The following is a 27,358-nucleotide window of genomic DNA, read 5'->3' on the forward strand; positions in this document are numbered from 1 at the left end:
TAAAAAACCTTCATGTTGAAAAACGTTCATGCCCTCCTTTGGTCCCCTAAACTATCTCTTTGTAAACAACTCCAGTTTGGCTTAGAATTAAATAACTTGGCTTGACATCTATTTGATTGCAAGATAAACTGAGCTTAAAGGAGCTTTGTTCACTAAACGTCGGTTTATTTAAACCCCTATGGTATACTTTAAAAAATGCTAGCTAGTGTCAAAAGGTTATGAAGCCAATATGGCTAGAACTCGCAAGCTATGCTTGCCAACTCAAAGATATTTTTAACAAGATCTAAAACCTGATACTAAATCTAAAAAACTAGCTTTATAAATGGTAAAATAAGATATATTTGCCTGCAAATATTCTCAACTAAAAATATGTTTCTTCATTTTATTGGCATCAAGTAAAAAAAATTCTAATAAACAAAAGAATAAAAATAATGGATAGTTGGATACCAAAATAAACAAAAGGAAAAAGGAATGAAGAATGATTAGTCACTTCAATTTTTTTGTGAAAACAAGGTTATGCACTCAAAGACAGAGCACATGGTCCATATATCCCATATTGTCGCAAATCCATTTGCATGTAATACTTTTGTGCCTCCTTTGGCATTTTACATGGCAAGTTTCTCCCATTATCTCATATTCTACTAGGAAGGTACTTGAACTAAATACTCCTATCTTATTTGGAGTTTTTATAATCTCCTATGATACATATTTTGCATTGTAGAAAGCTGTATAGTTCTAACTATTTATCGTATTATCTATGTTGGAGACATACGTTGCTCATCTCTAACGTACATGATGTTTGACATGGAGCGCGATTAGCTATCCATCTTCAAGATGGATGACATGGTATTCAATGTTGTCAGCCCTTTCGGCGCAAAGCATGTGCAGTAGAGAATCCAAACTAAATTTGTTTGGTAGTTAAAACGTTTTTCTCCTTTTGAGCAGACCATATGAAGGGTCAAAAGGCTTATCTGCTTGCCTTTTGACCATCATGAATGGCCGAGAAGAAAGGAGGCACTATCATTGCTGCTTCCCACACTACTGTTAACATAAAATCTAGTGCACAACATCCTCCGGAGAACAGCCGAAATCCAGCAAGAGCTCTTGTTTTTACGGTGTCTGATCTGATGGGACCCATCATCAAACAAAATGGCTTCTCTCTCTCTCTCTCTCTCTCTCTATATATATATATATATATATATATATATACACACACACACATGAGGTTGACTAAGTTCTGCTCGGCCGAATCTCAACTCCTATCCGATTGTATCCCCCTCCGTTGAATCGACACGTATCTCAATATTTTTTTTTATAAATTAATGAAGGAGTTTGAAGAATATTAGCTGAACTGGCATGTTAAAAAAAAAATAACATTTAATGAAATACGATGTGATGTCATCGTCTCCTCCACTGCCATCTTCTGGTAACCTCCCCCACCTGTCTCCTCTCTTCTTCTCTCTCTCTCCCCCATCGATGTCCGTCGTCTTTCTATATCCCCCCCGCACCTCCTCTCTTCTTCTCTCTCTCCCCCCATCCATGGCCGCCGTCTTCCGATAACCCCCCCCAGCCGTGCCTCCTCTCTTCTTCTCTCTCTCCCATGGTCACCATCTCATCTCCTCCCAAACCGAGTTCCCCATCCCGCGGCTGTCATCTTCTCTCATCCCAAACCCTCTACCGACCATTAGTAAATATTTTGTATGAATTACACTCAAAAATTTATATTCTCATTATTGTTTCTTATTGTTTGTATTTATATTGAGAGGATAAACACAAACTGCAAATAACCTAGGATAGGATAAATACAATCATGGATAAAATAAACACTAAGTACTCCAGAATAATAAACAGAAACTCTGAATAATAAACACAAACTCTATTAGAATAAACACAAACTCTGAGGCGATAAACACAAACTGTTCATGAAACAGAGGACCAACGTCCTCTTCTTTCTCCTCCTTCATTCATGGCTTCTTAATTCACAGAATAGGATTAATAAATCAACAAAATTTAAGCCTAAAATCAGAGAGCTTGACGAAAGAACCTGAAATGAAGCATGAAGGCACCTTCATCGCATGTAGGCACCTACATAGGAATTGTAGGTGCCTACAGTTCCTATGTATGCGCCTACATGTGAATTGTAGGTGCCTACATGAAATTGTAGGCACTTTTGGGAATTGTAGGCACTTACAGATGCCTGAAAGCATCCTCATGCAAGCTTCAATTTTGTTGATTTATTAGTCCTATTTTATGAACGAAGAAGAAAGAAGAAAAGGACGCGAATCCTCTGTTCTATGGAAAAAAAATCTTCAGGAAGATGCTTTCATGTATGATTGTAGACGCCTACATCTTGATTGTAGGCGCCTACAATCAAGATATAGGCACCTACAATCATGCATGAAGGTGCATTCCTGAAGGTTTCTTTTTTCTCTAACCCACGTCCTCTTCTTCCTCCATCAGTCACGGAACAAGAGTTAATAAATCAACAAAATTTAAACCTAAAATAGGAAAGATTATCGAATGCCTACAATCAAGATGTAGGCGCCTAGAATCATGCATGAAGGCACCTTCCTGAAGATTTTTTTCCTCCGACCCGCATCCTCTTCTTCCTCTTTCTTCATTTACGGAACAAGGGTTAATAAATCAATAAAATTTAAATCTAAAATCGGAGAGATTGTCGAAGAAATCTGAAACGAAGGCGCCTGCATGCTCCATGTAGGCGCCTGGAGCATATAGGTGCCTACATGCTCCATATAAATGCCTTCATTTCTGCTTTCTTTTTTTACGAGAATCCAATTTACTTTAGGTCGCCCATGCACAGCTCTGAAAACTGTCCGAAATCCATCATGGTGAATAGATGACAATAAATGATAGCAGTTTGCAGGCAAGAAAGCTCCTTCATAACAGCAGACAGCTCCGAGCCGATAAACATAAACTGCAAATAATAAAGTACCGATAAGTAAAAATTTTCAAGATAAATAATATATTTATACTGGTCTACCATCGTAGACCTCACAAAAAATTTCATTAGAGTCACAATGCGGAAGCTTCGGATCAAATCATAATTCGGACCTTTGTATAGATAAACAAAAACTGTGAATAATAAACGCAGACTCCATGTCGATAAACAGAAATTTCTCAAGATAAACACAAAATCGGAGTTCAAAAGTTGAGTGATCTAATGGTCCACCCAAGATAAAACATAAGAGAGAAGATGATAAAGACTAAGTCCTATTCCAAATAAACATAAACTATCGGAAGATAAACACAAATTTTAAATAATAAATAGAAACTGTGAATAATAAATACAAACTTCGAATAATAAATATAAATTACAAATAATAAACACAAACTGTGAATAATAAATATAAATTTTGAATAATAAACAGAAATTATGAATAATAAACATAAACTCTATGCCGATAAACAAAAATTTCTCAGAATAAATACAAACTCATCGAGTGGTCCTAAGATCCACCATGACAAACAACAAGAGAGGATAAACACTAAGTCCTGTATAAATAAATACAAACTATCGAAAGATAAACACAAACTCCAAATAATAAATACAAACTTCAATCGAAATCTAATCGAAGTTTATGTTTATTATTCGCAGTTTCTGTTTATTATTTGATATTTTTATTTATTTTTTGATAGTTTGTATTTATTTGGATAGAATTTAGTATTTATCATCTCTCTTGTATTTTATCCTAAGTGGACCATTGGATCACTCAACTTTTAAACCTCAAATTTGTATTTATCCTGAGAAGTTTTTATTTATCTATACAGAGTTTGTGTTTATTATTCAGAGTTCCTGTTTATTATTTAGAGTTTGTATTTATTCTCCGATAGTTTATGTTTATTTCTGCGGTATTTAGTGTTTATTCTCCTTTCTTGTTATTTATCGTTTGTTTATCATGAGTGGACCCTAGAATCACTCAATTTTTGAATCTCGAGTTTGTATTTATTTATGGGCACAGAGCTTGCGTTTATTATTCATAGTTTTTATTTATCCGCATAGAATTTGTGTTCATTTATAGTCTATTTATATTTATTATTCGTAGTTTTTATTTATATTTATTTACTAGAAATTGAGAGAAAGGAACGACGGTTGCTAATGATCTGAGCGATCCGTGGCATCCGAATCCGATCTCGTGAAGGCGCCGATGAAGGTGCCTTCATGGTGAATAAAGGCACCTTCGTCAACCATGAAGGTGCCTCTAGCATAAGAGTTCAGTTGCATTATGTCACAGTCGCATCTCTCTTTTTTTTTTTTTTAACATGCCAAGTCAGCTAATAGGCGAGAGAAATACTATTAAGGATTCATACAAAATATTTACTAATGGCCGGTGGGGGATTTGGGAGGAGAGGAGATGACGGCTGCAGGATGGAAAACTCGACTTGGGAGAAAATGAGATGGTGACTGCAGGAGAGAGAAGAAGAGAGGAGGCGTGGGTGGGGGGGTTTACCGAAAGATGGCAGCCGTGAGTGGGGGGAGAGAGAGAAGAAGAGAGGAGGCACGGGTGGGGGAGGGGGTTACTGGAAGACGGCGGTCGTGAGTGGGGGGAGAGAGAGAAGAAGAGAGGAGGTGGATGGGAGGGTTACCGAAAAATGACAGTAGAAGAGATGATGACGGTCGTATGCGCTGGCCTTACATCGCATCGCATACCATTGAATGCTACTTTTTTTTTTAACATACCAGTTCAGCTAACACCCTTCGAACTTCTCCATTAGTTTATAAAAAAAAGCTCTAACATATACACCGATCCAATAAAAAAGAATTTGATCGGTTGGCAGTTGGGATCTGTTCGGGCAGAATCTAGCATATATATATATATATATACTCTTGTTGGGGTAAACCGACCGACCTCCGACTTTGATCACCGTGACTCCGACTGCACATCGACTGAACAAGCGGTTTCGACTTTATCAACCGACTGAGCGAACAGCACCGACTTACTGTCGGCTGACCGACTAATGATTCGACTACTACGATCGACAGCGAACGACCTAAACCGTCGTCATAATAGAATTACTAGCGGACGATCGCTCATAAATTTTACCGACATATAGTCGATTCTACCGACATATGATCTGCTAATCTGCTCAACATATCATAACCGTCACAAATGGTTATCAACTACGTGTCACAGCTATTAAGGAGAATTAATGTCTCACTAATTATATATATATGGTCTGATAATTTAGCACCATAAAAAACAAAATCACATACTCGATGATTATATCAAAATTATTTATAAAAAAATAAATAAATAATACTGATAAATTATTTCGAGATCGAACACTGTTATTTTTTATATTTAAAAATTATTATTTATTAATTTTTTTTTTGACTTAAAGACCGAAAAACTTCTATCAGATATCAATCCATCGACGCTGTCTTGTATATGCTCGTTATCCGCGACAGATGATGAAAAGTTGGCTGCAGCAACTCTTTTATCTCTCTTAGTAACGTGGAGCTGTGGGCCTCCACCTATAAAATATTCAGATTTGGAGTGGTGGCAGAGGGCTTTGACTGAGCCAAAACTTGTCGGTGGAACGTGTCACCTGCTTGGTGCTCTGTGACATTGGCACATGCTCACGTGAGGTTAAATCAGAAGACTTCGGTCATTTTTGGAGAGCTGTAAGGGAGTGCGGTACTCATGTACTCTGGGATTTTGCGTTGAGGTGATGCTGTCTCTCTGGAATGAATCACATGAGCAGCCGTCGGTGTTTTGTTTCTTTTTGGTCCAAACTGAAAAGTAACAGTCGGTGTTTTTTTTTTTTCTTCGGTGTTTGAATGAAAGAACCTCTCTCGGTAGAAATGCTAGTTGGACACCAAAACAAATCACTCCAGTATTAAGGGCAGCAATCTATGATCTAATCTTTCAATTCAATAGAAAAATTAATTTTTGTTGATAGATTTAGATTTGATATAAATAAATTTAGATAAAAGAAAATTAACTTATCTAAATCTATTTATTAAATCGATTGGATTCAAATTTAAATCTTTAATCTATCTAATTTGTTTCGAATCATTTAATAATTGGATCAAATCATAATCTGTTCCATTTAATTTGTTTAAACATGCTAAACTTATTTTTAACCTATTTAATTTGATTCATTTAATCTATTTAATCCATTAAATATATCAATTTTGGATTGATAAATTTTTATTTGATCTATATCTGACTCATCCGTCCAATTGCTAACCTTATCTAGTGTATGTATGTATATATTATATATATATATATATCTATGTATGTATATATATGTGTATATATGTATATGTGTGTATGTGTGTGTATGTATGTATGTGTATTTATATATGTATGTATGTATGTATGAGTGTGTGTATGTATATATGTATATGTGTGTATGTATATATGTATATATGTATATGTACGTATGATGCATGCTATATGATGATTCAGTAATCTTTGAAATTTTTGACAGCCTAACTAACTTGCAAAAAAGTAGTAGATGGTTTGATGTTATCCACAGACCACATTGCCTCTATCTAGCTATGGTTGCAATCAACTTTTAGCTATAATGTCATCATATGACAATTTTCTCCCACCAAACAAACCGAGTCCATATTCACCTGTCCTGTAGGAGAAGTAATATCCAAGTAACAGTGGCAATTAGACCAGGTCATACTGGATATAAATCAGACTGGATATATGATAAATTTAAAATCTCTCAATCTATATCTTATTTATTTATTAAATAGATCAAAAATCTAAATCAAAAGTTAACTATTTTATTAAATCACTAATCTAATCCATTTTATAATGAGTTGAATCCAGTTAAATGTATTAAACGGTTAGCATTGCAATCCCTCCAAGTGGAGAGAAAAATAGTTGCAATACTACATTTAACTACTCATTAGTGCCGTCAAAATTTTGTAAATTACTATGCTTCAAGACCAGCTGGCTTACTATCTTTATAGCCTGACTGGCCCTGCTCAAAGGGCCTTGCTGAAGACTATTGGAAACAGAGATGCTTCTGTGGCCTTGTTTTGTATAAATGAAGTACTTCATCTTTTCAACAAAAAACACAAAAAGGGAATCGCAAAGGGAATCGTATTACGTTGGAAGGAACGCGCCCTCCCCATGGACCCCCCATGTCACTGGTGGGGCCCGATTCCTCATCAGCCGGCTACCAACCGCCTGTATGGTGGGCCCGCCTTCCTCAGCGCTAATCATAGAGCCGTGTTGACCAATTGTCCCTCATGATTACATCCAGCGGAACCATCCCCGCTCTCGTCCCGAGCCGTGAGATCAAGATCAGACTGCTCTCATAAACCACAGATCATGGGACGTCCGATTGCGTCGTGACGTGTAGGGGTATTTTAGTCTTTTGACGATTTTTGAAAAAGGAAAGACGTGCAGGTCTCGTGCCGTGGCCTCGTCGCGGAAAGCCGGGAAGAAAACGACACGACTCGGTTCTTCTCTCGGTTGCTATAAATTTCGCTCCCTACTCGCTCGCTTTATTCTTCTTTCCTTCTTCGGGAGTCTTTTGGCGCGAGAGAGAGAGATGGGGGCGGAGAGGAACAATGGGAATTGTACGGCGATGCGGTCGCTGCCACCGGTCTCGATCTCGAGGTGTTCCCATTACTCCTCTGTGACCTCAGGTTTGTCTTTTTTTGGATTTTTTTTTGATGTTTAACGTTCTTTTTGTTATGGATTGATGGAATGAGTAGATTCTTGTTATCTTCTACTTTAGATCGGTATTTTTTGTGATTAGATTTGGTGGTTGACGAGAAAAACAAGCTTTTTTTTTTTTTTGTGTTTTTCTCACAAGAAGTTATCATTATTGGTCGGTTATTGGGATTTTGTCTGTGGTTTAGGGCATTGGTTTCGATTGGAATCTGAAGTCTCCATTTTTCCCACTATTTTTCATAGCTTCGTTTACTTTTTTTTTTCCTCTAATATTTGCTGTTTTTAAGTTGGAATCGCACAGTGTCCAATCTATTGGTGTTTTTCTCTTGAATACGGAATTTTTTCCTTTAACTTTTTCAGTGGTGGAAAAGATTGCGTATAGAAGCGAGGGTGATGATATTGCAGCTTGAATTTTCGGTAATGTAATTGTTTTTGGGCATGGTTATTGCTTACCTTTTATGGTCCTTTAGAAAATCGGATTCTTTATTTTTTTCCTAATTTAACCTTTTAAGGAAGGGATTAAATTAATCACCGTACTGGTCGATGTCTCACCGAATCCGGCAGGTTTGGTGCGAGATTTAACATTGTATGCTTTGAGGCTTATATAAGGTTTTTAATTAATTGGGAAAGTTAGGTGGGGAAATAAAAGCAAGAATCTCTGGCAGTGTCACAGTGTGTCTAATTATATACTATTTCTTTGAACGTGGGGAGCATGACTAAAAAGGTATTGTATTTTGTGTTTCCTTTTCTCTCATATCGTCCTAATCTGTTTGGAAATTTTCGACTTTGCCCTAGCTCTACAGCTTTTAGTTCAACGTTACAGGGATTTATAGGTCACTGGTGAGTTCTAGTTATTTATTGTACTCATTACAAATGTGTTGTGCTAGTCATTTTGCTATAACCCTTACCAAACTGGCAATTCTACTCTTTGAAAATTAGCAGAACGTGGACTAGTTGCTGGACTGTCAGAAAATCTTGATTGTTATTAATAATATAAGGAAACTAAATAGGTTGATTTTATGCACTTGTGCAACAGTGCATTGCTGCATTATTAGGCCAACAGAGTACTATGTCAACTTGGTGAGTCCGCTGTGTTCTTTTGTAGCATAATTTGTATTCAAGGAGGATGATTTTATGGTATGGAGTGTTGGGGAGATAGTTGAACTCGTGGTTTTGGGGAGATGTTTCAGTTACTTGAGTTTAAAGAACATGCATTCTTGTTGACTTTTGGATTTTTCCCTCCTTGAGTGCCTCAAAAACTGTCAAAGAAACCATCTAGTATGCCTTTGCAGTACTCAAGATGATTTGAAGCTTGAAAGATAGTGTGCTTGAGAGGCTTCCTGATTTAGTCAATGATTGTGAATTGTGATTTTGTTTTGGTGTTATTACCCATGTACAGATGATTCTTCAACATGTGGATCACCAAGATGGATTGGAAGGGGTCTTTCTTGTGTTTGCATGAAGCGAAAGGGAATATATGAGCGCATCTGTGTCAATCTTTCACCTTTACAGGCAAGTTTGATTTATGAATTTTATGTTCCTGGAATTAATTTCAGGTTTTTTCGAGTGTTTTTCATCTCTGAAACAAGTAGAAGGAAACCTGCTCACTAGATTTTTTTTTTTTGGTAAAAACTAGATATCTTTGATACTATCATGTCATCGAGTTTTCTATTGGTTGTATTAATTGAAATCACATATTTCTACTATTAGTCCTTTTACGAGTGTTTAAGTTTTAGATGCCAATGAATGGCTTTGGGGACTTCTAGATGCATAATTTGCTATTGAAGTAATTCATATTAATGATCAATTGAAGGACCAGTATCTGTGGACCCTTTGTTTTTCCTCTTATAGAAAAGATATAGCCATACAATAGCTATTTTCTTTGCACTCCCTTTTGATAAAGATGTATCTATCTTGCCAGTGTAGCCTAAGATGCTGTTCACTGAATCAGAGAGATGCAAGAAAATGGACAGAAATTTGGGAACCTGAGAATGGGAGAGAAGGTGAAAGGATATCATGGGATCCAATAGGAAGAGATGAACTTAAAGTTCAATTAAACTTAGAATTAATTACGCTCTGAACTTCTATTTTTGATATATGTCCTAAATTACTCCTGAACAAATTTTAAGTGCAAATTAATGTAAAACTATTCTAATGTGAATCAGATTTCTTTAGACACAGGTATATTTCTTGAGTCAACTTCTGGGATCTATGATGATGTGCTCAAATGCACGTGCGCACGCACAGAGAGAGAGAGAGAGAGAGAGAGAGAGCTCATTATTTGAATATCGTGTGGCTTGTAGTTTTCTTTTGAATGTTGGATTCTGCAGCTTAAAACTTATTAAGTTATGCTTTCGTCATCTGATCATTGCACACCTATATCATAAACTGATATTTCCTCCTCAAAAGTTGTTTTTGGATGTGAACATTGCTGCTCCGGTTTTTTCTTAGTTGTCCCCAGTTGTTCCTTGAGAAGTTTGAAATTAAAGTCATTGAACAACCTCATTTTTTTTATGCAATATTATTTATGTTACAAATATTTAGATACCTAAAGCGTGTTGTTTCTAACAGCTTTTGACACTACCCACATCCATTAGTTAATTGTTGAGGTTTTGCAGGAAGAAAGACTTCAAAGATTGAAGCATCGCATGAACATTTACTTTGATCCCTCTAGGAGAGATCATCAGGTGACTTTGCTTATCTAGTTTGATATGTATATCTAGAATACATGTATCGTGGATCTAAGAATTAACAATAACAAATGCTTAGCAAATTAGTTAATGCACCTTTCAATGTTCTCATAGAGCTAAAGATGGAAGGGGTATTTTTGCTTGCTGCTAGCTTTAAAGCAGTCACATCTAAGGATAACATTTGGGGTCAAGGTGTTGAAGATTTTTCTTTCTTTAAATTTTTATGACACTAGACACAAGGAAGATTTGTTATCCTAATTGCATGTTTATATTTTTTTTAAAAAGAGTGTGCATAATCTTTTTTATGCACTGTTTTTGTGTTTAGTCCCTAGCCATTTATGGATTGTTTCTCTAGATTATAAGTTTGTAATACTCAAATATTTTTTCAGTCTTGAGGTTAATATTTGATAGTATGGATTATAACATGATATAAATTGTAAAAAATTAATTTTGACTTCATGACCAGATCTTTGTCAGACTTAATTCTTTAGTTCATGCATTGAAATATCGGTAGCTTATCCTTTATGCGTATCTACTCGTGCAGACCATTTGGAGCACTTTTCTTGATTTTGCTCTTGGATCAGCTGATGTTGCTACATGCCACTTGCAGCTGCCCTTCTGTCTAGGTAGTTCATATAGGATTTGAGCAGTGTTTGCTTCCTAGGTTGAGGCCAATCTCATTAATTGGAGAGTAGACTGGGGGACTATATGTTGGGAAATATGTCCCAAAAGCCAATCGTCAAGCTGTTGACGGTTGAGCAATCAAGTATTGTAATTGATTTGTTAATAAATAAAATATATTTTACATTTTCATCATAAGCATTCATCTTCTAATGAACTCCGTTGTTATGATGAAGTCTTTAGGACTATTTAGATTCGATAAAGAGAGGATTTATCGATTAGTCCTTAAAACTGTTCACGACCAAATGATAGGCTGTTAATAAGGACGACAGCTTCTATCGAGCATAGGTCGCTGTAGGCCATATGGGTTGATTGTCCTCTTAACCAAGGAGTGTGGAGATATTGGTATGGCATTCTGCTGTCGAGAATGTCTCTGATGGGATATAGGTATAAGTATCCCTTAGACCTGAGATCACCTCAGTGACTTGCAAGTAACTCACTATGCTTTGGTACTGGATTAACTGAATTTCTAATTCAGTGACGGAAGACTTCTGGACATAGTCAAGTACTTGCGAAGTCAGAGTGTGATCGAGATGGGATTGACCACTCCAAGAGTTGGAAAGAATGAGTCACCGTATTTCAATTTAACAAAATCTTGGCCAGGATAATCCATCAGATGGATTTGATATTTTGAAATACAATGTGGACAACCTGATCAGAGTTGACAGTTGAACTCTGAGGTGTCCTATGATCATTTTGATCAAGGGGATGAATTATATGAAAATTATATCCGCATGGGTTCTAAGGATGTTGTTCTACACATTCGACCTATCCGGTCGTCGGGTACCATTGCTAGATGGTCACTTCGATTAGTACAAAAATTTGTTCCTGTGCTACCACTTAGGTTCGGACCTATGAGGTCACACACATTAGAGTTCACGATCCGATCGGATGATTGATCAATGATTAAGAATCGTTCTAGGGTTAAATGATCAATACGATTGACATTTAACCTAGTGCAAGTGTTGCAGGAGGATCGATTAGCAATTTGATTGCTAATTGGCTTAATTTGATTAAGCCAATGGGCTGAGATTAAGTCTAATTGAATATGATTTAATTAGATTTGGTTTGGGCTTGATTGGATCAAGTCCAATTGGTTTATTGGATAAGTCAAGTGCAAGAAAAAAACTAGTCCTAGTTCAATTAGGACTTGGATCAACCTAATTTCTAATTTGATTAAAAAATTAAATCATATTTAAATCTAATTTAATCTGATTAAATTAGGTTCTTAATTGGGTTAAGATCTATTTTAATTGGGTTGATCTAATTTTGATTTGATTTGGTTTGAGAAATCAAATTAAAATAAATCATAAGATAGAATCCTAGTAAGACTAGGATTCCACCTTGCACCACATAAGCCCCTCCCATGCCCTCTCTCTTATTCCACGCCAATCCCCTCTTATTTTTTGCGACAAAAGCCCTCTCCTAGGTCTTCTCACGTCCAAAAGATTTCCTCTCTTCTTTCATATATGGAAAGTGGTTGTGGATCAAATCAAAGTAGGAATAAGTTTGGATTTCAAATTCTATGAGATAGAGTTTTAGAAATCCAAAATTCTTTCTTTTTTGCACTGAATTTATCCAGATTTTTTTTGAAATTTTCATGGCTCTTAGGGCACACATTGTGCACCCTTTGCTGATGGTCTATGCACGAAAATAAGGAGGAGGCGTCCAAGAGTTGGGTGCCTCTTATCTTGCCATGTTTAGATAAGCCTTGACTAGGTATTTGACCTAGACAAGGACTCTATCATATCTCTCTCTATAAAACGAGTTTCTTCATGAAATTTTCGTAGAACACAGAGATTTGAGACCTTTGGGGCATTCAAAAATCAGAGAGAAAGACTTTTGGGTTGTGGAGATATAATAGACACAAGACAGGATATCTAGGAGAGAGTAAAGAGAAGAAGAAGAGGGTCTTCTTCTAGGGTTGTTAGTTTCATCTCTTCCCTTCCTCCATCTTGAGTTTTCTGAGAGCGTCTCAGATCTAAAACTCCTCCTACTTCTCATCTTTGGAAGAGCCCAAATCAAGAAGAAGGAGGCACATGATCAACCATCGAAGAAGGATCAGCGCAGTACTAGCATACTGTGCTGATTTTCTGAAGCAGGACTTCTGGTCGAGATTCGTGGGCTCGTGTGGACGACTCCTAGAGACCGGACGCGTGTGCGGTTTGCAACATCATCCTCAAGTCCGGATCAGCAAGGTTAGAACATCTAACTTGCAAGGTAATAGATCTGATCTATTGTTTAATACATACATTAGATGTAGTATAGAAACATGTTGATATGATCAACATGTAGTTCATGCTCTATATATTTTAATTTCTGATTTAATGCTATGTAATAATCATGTAATAGAATCTTAGATCTAGGGATTCTCTGATTTTAGAAAATAAATTTTGATTTATTTTAGTCTTCCGCTGTCTGATCTTGAAAAAATTTCAAGATCTAACCCTGAAACCCTAGATCTGGTTCCTTCACTATAGTCCCGATTTGGAGTTTAGGCTGTAATATGGGTACTGTAGGTATTTATAATCGGATGGTATTTTGGAGTCTTTGTATTATATAAAGTAGAAAATTATATGAACAAGACAGATTCTGTGCTGGCTTCCTTTCTTTTTCTCTCTTTAAAAATGAATCCTCGAGAAAAAACATTTGGAAATCAAACAGGCAGTACTTAAATTTTGACATTTTGTAACTTGTTAGATATTGCCTTTATTCCTCAGAACCCTATGAAACTTATCTGTTGCTGACAGGAAGCTCTCAGAGCTCTATGGTATGCCACATACCCAGATCAAGAACTCCATGGTCTGATATCTGACCAGTGGAAGGAAATGGGATGGCAGGGGAGAGACCCATCAACCGACTTCAGGTAGCTTGTGAGATTTTAATTGCACACAACCCTTCTGTTGATGCTGTTTATCTCCTTGTCAATGTTATTTTTCCTGCAATCAATTATGCATTTTGAGCAGGGGGGCTGGATTTATTTCATTGGAGAACCTGCTTTTCTTTGCAAAGACATTTTCTGTAAGATCATGTCATTAATTTCCATTAGTTCTTTGTTATATGGTGAAAATCTTTTTTTAAATATTTTTCACCAATATCTGTTTTTTTGTAGTTAAATAAGATCTTGCCTAAAAGGTTTCATTGGTTACTTTAACTGACCTGTTTTATTCTGCAGACTTCTTTTCAGAGGCTGCTGAATAAGCAAGGTGGGAAGAGAGCTACTTGGGAGTACCCATTTGCAGTAGCCGGTGTGAACATTACATTTATGATAATGCAAATGCTTGATCTGCAGTCTAGTAAGTATTTCACTCCCACAATGCATATATTCTTAGACTATTCCATGGCTGGTTGTGATTTAGTATGTGGCTATATTGCTGGAAGACATGCAAATAAGTTCATTGTCTGAAGCCAAAGTGATGAAAAACCTTAATTATGACAGCAGATGTCATGATGTGCTGCTAGTAACACTTCTCTTGTTCCTGAAACTGTTAAATAATTAATTGTCAGACCCAACACAATTTAGACAGAAGGGTATAGAGGCATGTACATCTCCAAATGTACATGCATGTATGTATCTTTGCCTCTTGTATTTTTCCTTATGTCGACATAAAGTTCACGATATGTAATGAGGAATCCTTGAAGAGGTCTGCAGGAAAATGTATACCTCATTTAAAAATGTTGCAAAAGAGAACCCTCCAGTTCCCCTAGATTCTTTCTTATCATCCTCATCAAGATCATTACATGGCTTTGCATGTTGATACATGTGTTTTTTGATTATTTGAAGAAATAATTCTTACTTTTAACCAGAGATTTTCTATGCAAGACTGGAAATTTTTAAATGTAAAATTAGCAGTATTATGGTCAGATAGTAATCAAAAAACAATTTTAACCGATATGAGCATGAGAAAAGTGGAAGCTTCATTGTTTTTGCATTTTCTATTTGTCCAAGAAAGAGATAAAAACAAAATTATGCGGAGATGGGCCAGAATCCACTCTTCATCTCTCTCTCTCCCTCCCTCTCTCTCTCTCTCACGAGTGCATGCACACACACACACATACATGTACATAGAAGAAAGAATATTCTTTTCTTTCTCTTTCTCAACTGGACTAATTATTTACTGCTCTTTTATTTGTAAAACTTGCATCCACTTTTTTTATCTTTCATGCAACACGTTACACAAACGTGGACAAAAATAAAATGTGAAGAGTGATGAATGTACTTAAGATGTAGTTAGTAAAAGTATCTTCAAATGCCTATATAATGTCAATAACATGGGGCTGAGAAGAGGTCATAGCTTTTGTGTGTAAGCAATGTTCCTTGGTAAGTTGAAGTGTAGGGCAACTAAGCAAGATGCATGGTAAGTTTCTTGATGCATGCTTGCCTATTCTAACAGTATTTGGTTCACTAACAGATTAAGTTAACAGGATTATGATGTAAAACAACAGAGTAGGGATAGTGAAATAAATAGTCACAAAGAAGAGTATGAAACCTGGAAAATTCGCATCAGATGGATAGCAAAATTTGAGCATTAGTGGGCAAAGAGGGTAAGAAGAGTGTCAGACACCATTTGGAGAGTATTAATGGGGGTGATTAAGGTAATGAATGATTTATTTGCTAGACATTAGTCATATGGGAGCTCAATAAGCAGTCTTGAATCAACCGGTCATATATGGTTTGTGTTGTTGATATCAAAGTGAATTATGGTGAGATAGTTACAACCACCCAATTAACTATCACTATAGGTTAAAGATAAAATTTATTGAGTTGTGGAGGACCCTTACAATATATATCTTGATCTGTGTCAACCACCAGAAAACCACAATTATTATCTTGAAGATGACAGAATGAAACTAAAAATAATCAACAAAGAGCTCAAGATGGATTGTTTAAAAAAAAAAAATGACAGATGAAATAACTAGGCCCAGATTGTGTATAAATTGATATCTTAGAAGCTTTAAAACTTAAAATATGTATAAGGGAATCTATAGACGAAGGTGGAATGAATTAATAGGCAGATGCAAGAAAAATATTAGACTACCTTGGGTTCTGTTGAATATTTGGCAGCCATGCAAAAGAGACATGGTACGAAGAGTGGCTTCAACAGGCCATAGGATCTCTAATTATGATGCTCAGGAAATTGGTATTATCCTTCCAGTGTTAGTTTCAGTCATTGGTTGTGTAGAGGGCCATATGGGTAATCCATGACTATCCTCAAGTGGCTTTCAAGGAGAGAGTGCAAAGTTAGTTTTGTTGAATTAGTCTGAACTTTGCAGTCAGCAACTGGTTAATCAGCCTTACAATCTTGCAATTTTTTCATGAAGATGAGTTGTTCGGGGGTCTTGGAATGGTTGAAATTTCATGGTGTTTTCCTCACTTGTCAGGATTAATGGACCTTCTCATGGAATATTGATAAATTTACTGTGACAGGATTCATACTGTATGAGGCAACCATGACATAATAAAGGGCAAATGTGTAGAACCACTCGTAAACCTCATAATATATATTTCTTTTTTGGGTACAAGATAATATATATTCATTGAAGAACGGAAAATTACACTAGTAGACAGTAGAACCAGATTTAGTGCAAGGTAATAAATAACGAGTGAGGCTCTAGGATGTATTCCAATGTTTGTACGATGAAACTAAGCTATTACACTGAACACCTATGATGATAGATTTATCCTGGAAGTATTGATAGTTATACAGAGGGAGAGAAAGTCCGAGAAACATGAATACATCCAATTTAAACTTACCCTTTTTTACATATTTCAAATGTGATAGTTAAGGGTCTATGAGGGCAATCGATTGGGCGCTTGCTAATTTAGAATGATATATCTGCAGCAAAGCCAAGGACTTTTGTTAGAGCTGTTTTCATCCAAATGCTGTCAGGTGAGATACATTCAATGCCACTCCTTTTGTAGTTTTATATGAAAGATTGTACTTAAAAGGAAGGTAGGTATGATTTAAGTTGCTTGCCTTGTCTTCTGGTGTGTTTTCAGAGGACGAGTGGGCGTTTGACTTGCTTTATTGTGTGGCTTTCTTGGTTATGGACAAGCAGTGGCTGGAAAAGAATGCTTCCTACATGGAATTCAACGTACGTAATTGCTCTCCTCGGCAGAAGCCTCTTGATACCAATGTCCATTGGTTGTTACATATGTATGCATACATGCATGCATATGTGCGTGTGTTTGTGGATGTATTTTGTTGAATGGTTGAAATTTATATGTTCATAGGAAGTTTTGAGATCAACTCGTGCACAGCTGGAGAGAGAACTTCTGTTGGATGATGTTATGCGGATAGAAGACATGCCATCATACAGCCTTCTTTGCTAGCAGTGTGGCTAGTGGAAGACTCAATAATCAAATGTATAGTCTCAACTTTTCTCGCTTTTGTTTCCTCTTTCTCATGCTTCCAAAAAAATTTTGATGACCTTTACCTCTTTATACTAACAGCACAGTTTACATTTTGAGCATTCAAGCTTGGCTGCAAGTAATTGGGTTGGTTTCCCTATATTAAGCTACACATTGAAGAGCAGCTAATATTAAGATGAACCTAAGTTCATCTTTAATCTTTAATATGTGCATCCAACATATTTCTTCCATAATATTATGATTTCAGCTGGGGATAGATCTGAGCAGAGATGCTTAGATGGCATGGTAAGTATTTTGTGAATTCAGATTAGAAGTGGTTTTATTTTTTTTTAATTTTTAATTTTTATTTTTATTTTTGATGTAATTGAGTTAGAGAAAATCTAACTCAGATTATTATTATTAATATATTTAGGTACAGATAGAAATGATTACATATAGTTGTAATGTGGAGTTGGGAATATGTTCTCATACAAAGTCTGGACTTTTCAGTTAACAGAGATACAGGCTCTGTAAATTTGCAATTTCATGCACTGTAATGTTGGGGCCCTACAGAGTAACTGGTCTTTTAGACAGTACCCGCTCGGATATTTGCAATTTCTGTTTTTTTTCCTGACATCAATTATCTGGGTTTTGGAGCTGTTTCTGTCTTATCCTTGACCACCTTGTGAACCACTTCATTGTCTCATTCCTTTCTATGTTCGATCCTTGCAAACACTGGCTTAGCATCTGCCATTATCTGACCGTCATTCATCCCACCCCATTTGGTATCACTCCAGGTCTCTGCTTCAAACTGATCATTAGGAAACCTAAGTTGCATGTATATTCTCAAACATAGGCTTGGAGTGATTGGACGTGAAGCAATTGCTATGATCCTCATTGCCTCCAATATAATTACAAGGTCCTGATTTCGTGTCATAGACTATCCTCTGTTAGCATTCTGGGCTGGGGACGGTTTTGCAATATATTTTTGATTGAACTTTTGATTTGCTGAATTTGTGTTGAGTCTTTGTCCTCTAGATTTTCTGTCCAGAAGATGAAGAGCCTACCAATTTGCTGAACCACTGCACTCGACAGATAAGTGTGGAATTCAAACCATCTTTTGTTTCATTTCTTCTAAATACACCAAAAACCAGCTGCAACAGAATATCTAAGCCTTTGTTAAGCGAGTGCATGGGTTCTTCTAATCTCCAGACACTCCATAGCATTATTTGTGATTGTGGAAATACCTTGAGGTGAAGATGATCCAGTATTGTCGACCATATCTTCCTTGAAAAAACACATTGCAGAAATAAATGGTCACTTGTCTCTGGTGTTAAATCACATAAGAGACAGATTGTCATTCCTTGCCAACCTCGTTTGACAAGGTTAGATTTAGTTAAGTATTTTATCTTGATAACTTAGGAATAAGAAATATTTCACCTTCTCCGATATTTGAATTTTTCAGACTATAGTGCTAATGAGTGGCTGTATTCCGCCATCTAGAAGAAACTGGTAACATCGCTTTGTTGAGAATTTTTTCTAAGTAAACCATCTCTATTCTAAAGTGTCGAAAGAGGTGGAGAGCTCAACTGCTGCCAATTTGCGGCTTAAAATCTGATGATCTGAATAGTTGATTAGTACCGTAGGAATAATCCAATTTCCATTGTTCGAGTATTGGCTGTAAACCTCTGCAACTGAGTTCTCTTTATTTGGAGATAAAATGTATAACCAGGGGAATCTATCGTTGATTGGCTGGTCAAGCAGCCATGTATTTTCCCAGAACAAAATTTGAGAACCATTTCCAACTCAAAATTTCACCATAGTCTGGAATAGCCCCTTGGTCTTTGGTACTTGTTTCCAGAAGTGGCTTGTTTACCTCTGCAACACCATTTGAGGATGTGCATGCTTTTGTGGGTATTAGAAGCTAGATTATGACAGTAAGGTGATCTCCCCTCATCTGAATTTGAGCATTCTTTTATTTTACTCTACACCCCTCCTCCCCCCCCTCTCCCTTTTTTTTTTTTTTTTTTTTTTTCGGGTGTTCTTTCTTTTTGTTTTCCAAAGAATGAAAAAATTGGGTTTTTTTTTTTGGGGGGTAAGAGAAATGAGAGTTGGAGGAGTGCAATGTGACGCAACTACGTCCCTGGGCATGACCATAGGGCCTCAACTTATGTTGAAGAATGTTCAATTCGGAGCCAAATTTAAGTGAATAGGCTTATGCTGAAGAATGTTCAATTCAGAGCTAAATTTAAGTGAATAGGCGGCCTCCTCCCCACCATATGGGCCAATCCAACGGATGAGTACGTCATCTCAGCGTCATCTCAGCACCATCGAGAGTCAGAGAATCAATTCGCATCCTAGCTTTAATTGAAGCCCAGCATCCATCGTAACTTAAATCTGGATCGCTTGATTGAAAGTAAGTGGTTCATTCCACTAGGTTGCCACTGCAGTGGCAAGAAAAAGTTGTGTTACAAAGATGAAGTTTGCCCATGATTGAGGCAATAGCAATGCCTTATTGAATTCAAGTTGAATTGCTTCCTTAGCTTGATCCCAATGAAGATGGTCTCTGCTTGATTTCCTACAATTTTTGGGAAGATCACGGCAATTGGTGAGTGAGAACTGATGTTAATGTTTTCTCTCCCTTCAATATTATCTTCCCCTCTCTCAACCTTTCCTGGTGGAGGCTCCATTATGTTGTTAATTGTGATAAGCCTATTTTAATGGAATATAGTTCTGGTTGGTTTTTATTATAGGATCATATTCAGCATGAGTATGGCGGATGCATCTTAGTTTCATTTCATAAGAGGGGGTATTAAAGTTGCTATTCTTGATCTCTAAACCAATTAAGTCTGGGTTGAAGGTGATGTTTTAATTGTTAATTTGCTGCGGTGTGCATTAATAGAAGAGTCTACTAATTTCTCGTTACTAAAAAGATAGTGAATATTTTTTTTTTTTTAACAAAAGGAGAGATTTTTGTTTAAAAAAAAAAAAAAGAAGAGACATTAATTGATCTATTATATAAGGGAATGGATGGTCAGTATATGTTTTGCATGAGTAGAGAGAGTGTGTGTGTATGTATGTGTGTATGTATGTATGGGTAGATTTGGATAAGATCGATCGTATTTGGATTCAGATCTGGTCAGATCAAAATTAAATAATGAGAATCCTACATCGATGATTCAAACCGTTGGATGTGATCTATTATCTTAAAATTACTTGCACACTAAAAATCATATAATTTGAAAACTCCTATCCTATGCATCAAGTGTCAAAAGATACATCTAATTTAATTTTATTTAGGTTGTCCAATTTTTAACTACTTGAGGTATAGGCTAGAGATTTTTAAATCACATGATTTTTTTGTGTAAACAGTTTTGACATATTCAATGATTTGGATTATTGATGTAGGATCCCTATTATAGAATTTTGACCAATTAGATCTGAATTTAAATTTGATCTACCTAATTCTAATATGACTATATATATATATATATATATATATATATATATATATATATATATATATATATATATATATATATATTCTATTTTTGATAACAAATAGTGTATAAACATCACTATAATCTCATAAAAACAACTTTCTGGACATTTACCCTAATCAAAGAGGATATATTCTATTTTTGATAACAAATAGTGTATAAACATCACTATAATCTCATAAAAACAACTTTCGGACATTTACCCGAATCAAAGAGGCATGATCAGTGAAAAACTATGATTCCAAACTGCTTTATGGGCCTTCACAGTTGCATAAGTTGCTAAGAAATCAGCAATTTACTTTTGCTTTCGGCATAATCTGGTGACAAGAGAAACTAGGGACTATAGCACAAAAAGTCATAGTTTGAAGTGCCGGATGCTCAGAAGAATCATGACTGCTTATTCAGGATGCTATAGTCTTCGAGTCTCCTTGCAAGATGATACTGTTACTCAAAATTTATTACAGCAGTTTTCGAGCCATACCAAGTTTGGGATATTAAAGAAAGGAAAGAACATTAAAGAAAGATCAGTTCTTAACTTTTGTACCACGGGAAGAAGGTAGACCTTCCATCAGATTTGGGCCAAATGGTGCTTGGTTGATACACAGGATCTAGTTCACGAATCTTTAGGGTTTTAGCGCAGTCCTATAGGAATATTCAAACAGACCCTAATATTATTGTCTATACTGGGTGAAAGAATTTGCTTCCCAACACTTAGCTTTGATTCATTCCCCTAACACACACACACACACACACACACATACACCCAAAAAAAAAAAAAAAGAAAAAAAGGGGAGGGGGGAGAAGAGGAAGTTTGCAGCCATGAAACTATGCTTCTAGGCTTGCAAGCGGATCATAAAATTATTTGTGGATATGAAACCTTGCTTTAAATCCTCTTTCGATCTGAAACTAATCTAAAAATAGTCCAAGTTAATGCCACTTTGAAAATTATAACCTATTTCAAATTCATTGGATATGGATTCCTCAGTAACTAAATCGAAACCTAAATTAACCCAATTTTAATATGTTATATTTGCAAGACCCTCCTTAAATTTCTTTTATGAGAACCGTCTTGAATTCAAGGAAAGCAATTTGCGTATTATGTTATAATAAAATCTATATTATTGATTACTAATATACTTTGCTGACGGGAATTTACAACAAATTGTCAATCAATTTTATCCATGATAAATGGGGGTGCCACTCAGATGAGTTGGTAAAGTCTTGTCTGTCCTACCATCTTTCTGCGGTGGCAACTGGCAGGCCTTGCACTTGGCCTAGTTTCCTAAAGGGGGAGAAAAAAGTCATTCACTACAGCCTGTCGGTAATATTTACGTATTATTTAATCATTATTTTCTTGCATAACTAAATCTGTTGTATAATTAAATAATTAATGAATTTATGTTTGTTGCAGTTTGTTTGCATTTCTCCATTCAATGCAAAAATCCTGGTGAATCAACAAATGATGCATCCAATTCCACATGGCAGTAGCCAGTAGCTGATTGGTGAAATACACAGTGATGACCTTTGGCATCTTCCTTTTGATTACACCAAACACATATTAAAGGCACAATATCCAACTTGCCTATAGGCACAGATATTATTCTTCAGGTGTTTTTTCCAAAAATGCTATCAAAGATGACTTGTTAGATTATTGGGCTGATATGGAAGTCGGTGATTGGTGCAATACATAAATGTATTGGTGGTATGTCTGTCTATTGCTTAGCCAATCATCAAGGCGACGACCTGCTGAAGATCTCTAGTATTTTTTTATTAAAAAATAAAGAAGAGAAAAACCATCAACTACTTTCTGACTTCTCCATGCTAACGATGGCAACATGTTAGGTAGGCTACTGTCCATATCCATTCCATACTTATCTCAGGTAAGTGGGATAGGTAGAGTCTCCAAATAAGAGAAGTAGAATTAGAAATGTTGGATAGAAGATATAGCAATCTGGACGGAATCTATCTTAGAAGGTCCATTTCAACGACCGTTTATAAAATTATTTTTTTAGTGCAATAATTGTCTTGAAAAAAAAATATTTATAAAGAGATATATATTTAGATTAGATCCGAGATGGATTTTACGATCATCCGCATCCATTCTGAACCTACCATGAGTTGGATACAATTTGGCCCCATTTGGAGCGGACCGGGTCGGAACGAGTTCCTATTCCTGGTTGCCTCCCCAAGTGGCCATGCCAACGAGACCCAACCCCCTCTTCAAATTCTCCCGCCATTCTCTCCACTCAGCGACCATTCCGTCCAAAGCAATGAAACCCCCACCCCTCTCCCTCCTCGCCGACCGCTGCTCCTCCATGAAGCAGCTCCTCCAAGTCCACGCCCAGATGGTCGTCTCCGGCCGGATCCACGACAACTACGCCGCCAGCCGCCTCCTCGCCTTCGCCGCCCTCTCCCCCTCCGGCGACCTCCACCACGCCCTCGCCCTCTTCGCCCACACCCCCGACCCCAACTCCTTCATGTGGAACACCCTCATCCGCGCCCTCGCCGATCCCCCTCCCCCTCCGACGCCATCGATCTCTACATCAGGATGAAAACGCTCGGCTTGCCGCCGGGCAAGCACACCTTTCCTTTTGTCCTCAAAGCCTGCGTCGGCATCCATTCTCTCTCCATCTCCCAGCAGATCCAAGCACATGTCTTGAAGCATGGATTGGATTCGGATTTGTATGTCGTCAATGGACTGGTGCGTTGTTATGCGACATGCGAATTCGTGCATGATGCCCGCCGGTTGTTTGATGAAGTTCCTGAGAGAAACTGGATAATTTGGACAACGATGATCAGCGGGTATGTTCAGAATTTCCGCTCCAATGAAGCTTTGGTCCTCTTCGATCAGATGATTCGGACAGGTGTCGAACCATGTGATGCCACTCTGGCATCGGTGCTGTCGGCCTGTGGGCGATCAGGTGGGCTGGACTTGGGGAAGAGATTCATTTGTATATAAAGGAGAAGGGATTGAGATGGGAGTGATTCTTGGGACGGCATTGGTGGATATGTATGCCAAGAATGGTGCGATCTCGATTGCACTTGAATTGTTTAGGGAAATGCCAGAGAAGAACACTGCAACATGGAATGCGATGATTTGTGGATTGGCTTACCATGGTCATGTCAATGACGCTCTTGAACTGTTCTGGGAGCTGGAAAGGGCAGTGGTCCATCCCAATGATATTACATTTGTGGGTGTCCTGTCAGCTTGCTGTCATGCTGGATTACTTGAAGTGGGTCGACAGATTTTTGATTCGATGAAGAAGGATTATGGGATTGAGCCGAAAGTAGAGCACTATGGGTGTATGGTTGATCTTCTGGGGCGGAGTGGGAAGTTGGTGGAGGCAGAGAAATTGATTAAGGGGATGAAATGGCGAGCAGACATTGTGGTCTTGGGAGCTCTGCTAACAGCCTGTAAGAATTATGGGAATATCGAGATTGCAGAGAGGGTGGTGCAGGAGATAATCAAATTGGAACCTGATAACCATGGGGTGTTCGTTGTTCTATCCAATATGTATGCGGAGGTGGGGAGATGGCAAGATGTAGTGAGGTTGAGAAAAGTGATGAGGGATGGAGGATTGAAGAAGATTCCTGGATGGAGTTGTGTGGATGGTGATCGGTAGGCAAATGATTCGTATGCCAACTTGATTGCCTTTGCCAAAGTTGGAAAAATTGTGCAGACTATTGCTTGCATGGCACAAGAATGCCTGAGGTATAAGCTGGTAATTGTCATAATTTATGCACATCGCGAAGATAAAACAAGGGCTCTACTTCATCATTGAAAGTTAGCCTACAAAATGTGAGGAGTTGTTATTTTGGATTGATCTTTGTGTGGTCTTGTCCTGGAGTATTTGGTTTCAGGAACCTTTGACAAGGCAACTGAGATGGGTGCTATGCAGCCCTCACAGAAAAGATGCAAATAAGTTTCTTTCGTGTGCCGAGGATTTGATTTTTCTTCAATGAATAGAATCAGAAGTAAGAGGAAAGCAAAAATGTGTGAATCAATCAAATCAAGGAAATTTTGAAGCGTATTGAGTTAATCAGTGGTTTTATGTGAATTGGATTACTGAATGCCGCAATTCGTGCATTTGTTCACTGTATTAATGTGAGTAGCTTATACATTTTAGTCAATTTGTGAAACAAAGAAAACTAAGCATGAATAACTGACTTCATTTGTAAGACTGAAGCATTATTGTCTTCTGAACTTCTATGTTGAATCGTATTTATTTGACCAATCCGGTTTATATTCTATCTTGTCAGTTTCTCTTGGCTGGTCTTTCTAAATTTTGAATTTGTATCATTGTTCATGTTACAATTGGTATCAATATGTAGATTTTCTCAGGTCTATAGGTTCTTTTAGGGTAAACAACAATCTAATGACAGAGCAAGGACACAAAGGATTTTCTTCGAGTCTAAATATATGTCATTGGAAGGGCAAGATTGAAGAGAAGTGAAGCAAAAGCTCCAAACATGGGTGAAATAATGCAGCTAGATTTTGGAGTATAATAATAATAATAATAATGATGATAACCGTAATGATAATGATAGTTATAGATAGTAATAGTAGTAATAATATAAAGAGAGATGAAGACAACTTCAGTTTTCGAAATCTGTATACAAATTGTTGCCTGCTTCAGAAAGAGAAAAAGAAACAAACTATCCAGAATGTAGATAGAAATGAATCGATTTAAGGTGACTATGCTTAGACTTGATGAACTGGGATGGGGTAATTTTCGGGAACCAGTTTACATGCCAACATATTGCAATCACGAAAGGTTTCTTCTGTTACAGCAAATTGGAGAACAGAGTATGTTATTTCAGTCTAACTGTGATTCCTGGACCTGGTAAAATACACATGGGGATTCAATCAGAAGAATATCCCCCACCCATGGTTACTGCAACAATTCTAAATTCCAAGTTGTTCTCGTATTTCAGTATTACATCCATAATTCAATAATACTCTGATGAATTTAGATCTTAAGGTTCGGTGTACTGGTTAGGATATTGAACCAGTCCTATGTTTGGAGTTAAGGAACTTTCAACAAAAAGGGCTCCAAGAAAAACAGAAAGAAAAGAAAAAAAGATGTAAGAGCCACTATAGAAATATCTAGTGATCTGAGCGCAGCCATTATATGAAAAAAGAACCTATTACATCTGGGTTAAAACTAGAGGAGTCAATGGGTCGGGTTGGTCTGGTTGAACCGGGTTTGGTGAAACAGTGAAACAACTATGATTAGCAACAGTCTGACAGGAGTTTAATGGGAATATGGCATTTGGAAACTTGAGCAGGCAGGAGATGCTTATGTTGAACTTGAGTAGTATGGTTCCTTTAATACCAGGGTGTGCTTTTTGCCCTTCCTTTAAAGCCCTCAAAAAATTTTAATTTGGTTTAAATTGAATTTTGAGTTGAATTCACAGATGCGGGTGCAGCTACTGTTATTGCATTGTTCTTCAACAAATTGGATTAGTTTATGCTGTTTTGATAGTTATGATAATATGTGCTAGGGGCAGCTTGTTTTGTACCTGAGACAGGGGATCTGGTTCCTGTTATCAGGAAGTGTAACTAGCATTATACATATTAATTTTCATATATGATTTATTTTTGATGGATTGCTTTTGTATCAGTATGGTACTTTTTGAGGGTGAGACTATTAGAAGGAAAAGATTGCTAAAGCATTTTTATTCCTTGATTTTGGGTGTGTGTGATGCAACTCATGAATGGATATAATTTTATTTTCTATATGTAAAAACTCACTTAAAGAATCTTTTTTCTTAGTTGTCAATCAGTTATCAGCCAAAGCGACAAGTTTTAAAACCCAGATACTTAGCTGTAACCATCCTTTTTTGTTCTTAAGTTTGTCCTAGCTGTCCTCCACTTCATGTACCAACAAGGATTCTCCCTTGAAGCCAGGCTGAGCCTAGCATTCTATCTCACAGCGAGAGCATGGGAAGGAACCTAAAGCAAATGCACTCAACCATATTTTGTTAAAAGGGCTCGGAGAAATTTTTCCTGAGTTATTTTAGTGCGCAGGTTTTTGAATCAATCACCATAGAATGTCTGGTTTGTTAGTTAGATCAGCAATAAACTCAATATGACATGCACCAACTTAGTAAATAATTAATAAAGAATCTTCCATGAAGTACTTGCTCACTTCTCATGATTACCCATGTAAAACATATAAATTTTGAATTAACTTTTTATTTGAACTAAATTTTAGTCAATAATTATTGCCTATTCAATTATGATTGAATTTTATTCTAATTTCTAATCTAAGTGAGGCATGTTGTAATAATATTAATTTAAAAAAATTGTGGTGTAATTTTTTTAAATTTAACTGAAATTAAGCATCAAGATCTTCTAGTGGGCATATAATTAATTCAAAGAGAATGAATGCACATGAGGATTTGTGCAAGTATATATTTAATTATATATTAATTGAAAGATCATGGATATTTACATAGATTAATAAA

At 36.8% G+C, this 27,358-nt stretch overlaps 1 protein-coding gene and 1 pseudogene across 4 annotated transcripts; both read left to right on the top strand.

Moving 5' to 3' along the window:
- Positions 1-7,478: 7,478 nt before the first annotated feature.
- Positions 7,479-22,638, top strand: LOC105034204 (uncharacterized). Of its 4 annotated transcripts, none has more exons than XM_073243219.1 (10): positions 7,479-7,636; positions 9,064-9,180; positions 10,287-10,351; positions 13,786-13,901; positions 14,002-14,056; positions 14,211-14,331; positions 16,879-16,926; positions 17,037-17,131; positions 17,271-17,402; positions 22,093-22,638. In XM_073243219.1, the coding sequence occupies exons 1-9, from the start codon at positions 7,540-7,542 to the stop codon at positions 17,367-17,369; spliced, it is 813 nt and encodes a 270-aa protein (XP_073099320.1). In that variant the 5' UTR covers positions 7,479-7,539; the 3' UTR covers positions 17,370-17,402; positions 22,093-22,638. The 4 variants fall into 4 exon arrangements, with proteins under 4 accessions (XP_073099320.1, XP_073099321.1, XP_073099319.1 ...); XM_073243220.1 differs by lacking the exon at positions 22,093-22,638 and adding an exon at positions 17,490-19,929; XM_073243221.1 differs by lacking the exon at positions 22,093-22,638 and adding an exon at positions 8,025-8,081 and having other exon boundaries at positions 7,511-7,636; positions 17,271-19,929.
- Positions 22,639-22,773: 135 nt separating this feature from the next.
- LOC105034205 (pentatricopeptide repeat-containing protein At5g56310-like) lies at positions 22,774-25,095 on the top strand (annotated as a pseudogene).
- Positions 25,096-27,358: the final 2,263 nt, after the last annotated feature.

Source organism: Elaeis guineensis, chromosome 9, assembly GCF_000442705.2.
Source record: "Elaeis guineensis isolate ETL-2024a chromosome 9, EG11, whole genome shotgun sequence".
NCBI lineage: Eukaryota > Viridiplantae > Streptophyta > Magnoliopsida > Arecales > Arecaceae > Elaeis > Elaeis guineensis.

Bases quoted from the DNA above. Each gene is read 5' to 3' on its own strand.
- LOC105034204 (XM_073243219.1), top strand. From the start codon at position 7,540: ATGGGGGCGGAGAGGAACAATGGGAATTGTACGGCGATGCGGTCGCTG. The intron at 13,902-14,001 runs GTAGCTTGTGAG...CATTTTGAGCAG, and splicing joins GACCCATCAACCGACTTCAG to GGGGGCTGGATTTATTTCAT. The intron at 17,132-17,270 runs GTACGTAATTGC...ATATGTTCATAG, and splicing joins CTTCCTACATGGAATTCAAC to GAAGTTTTGAGATCAACTCG.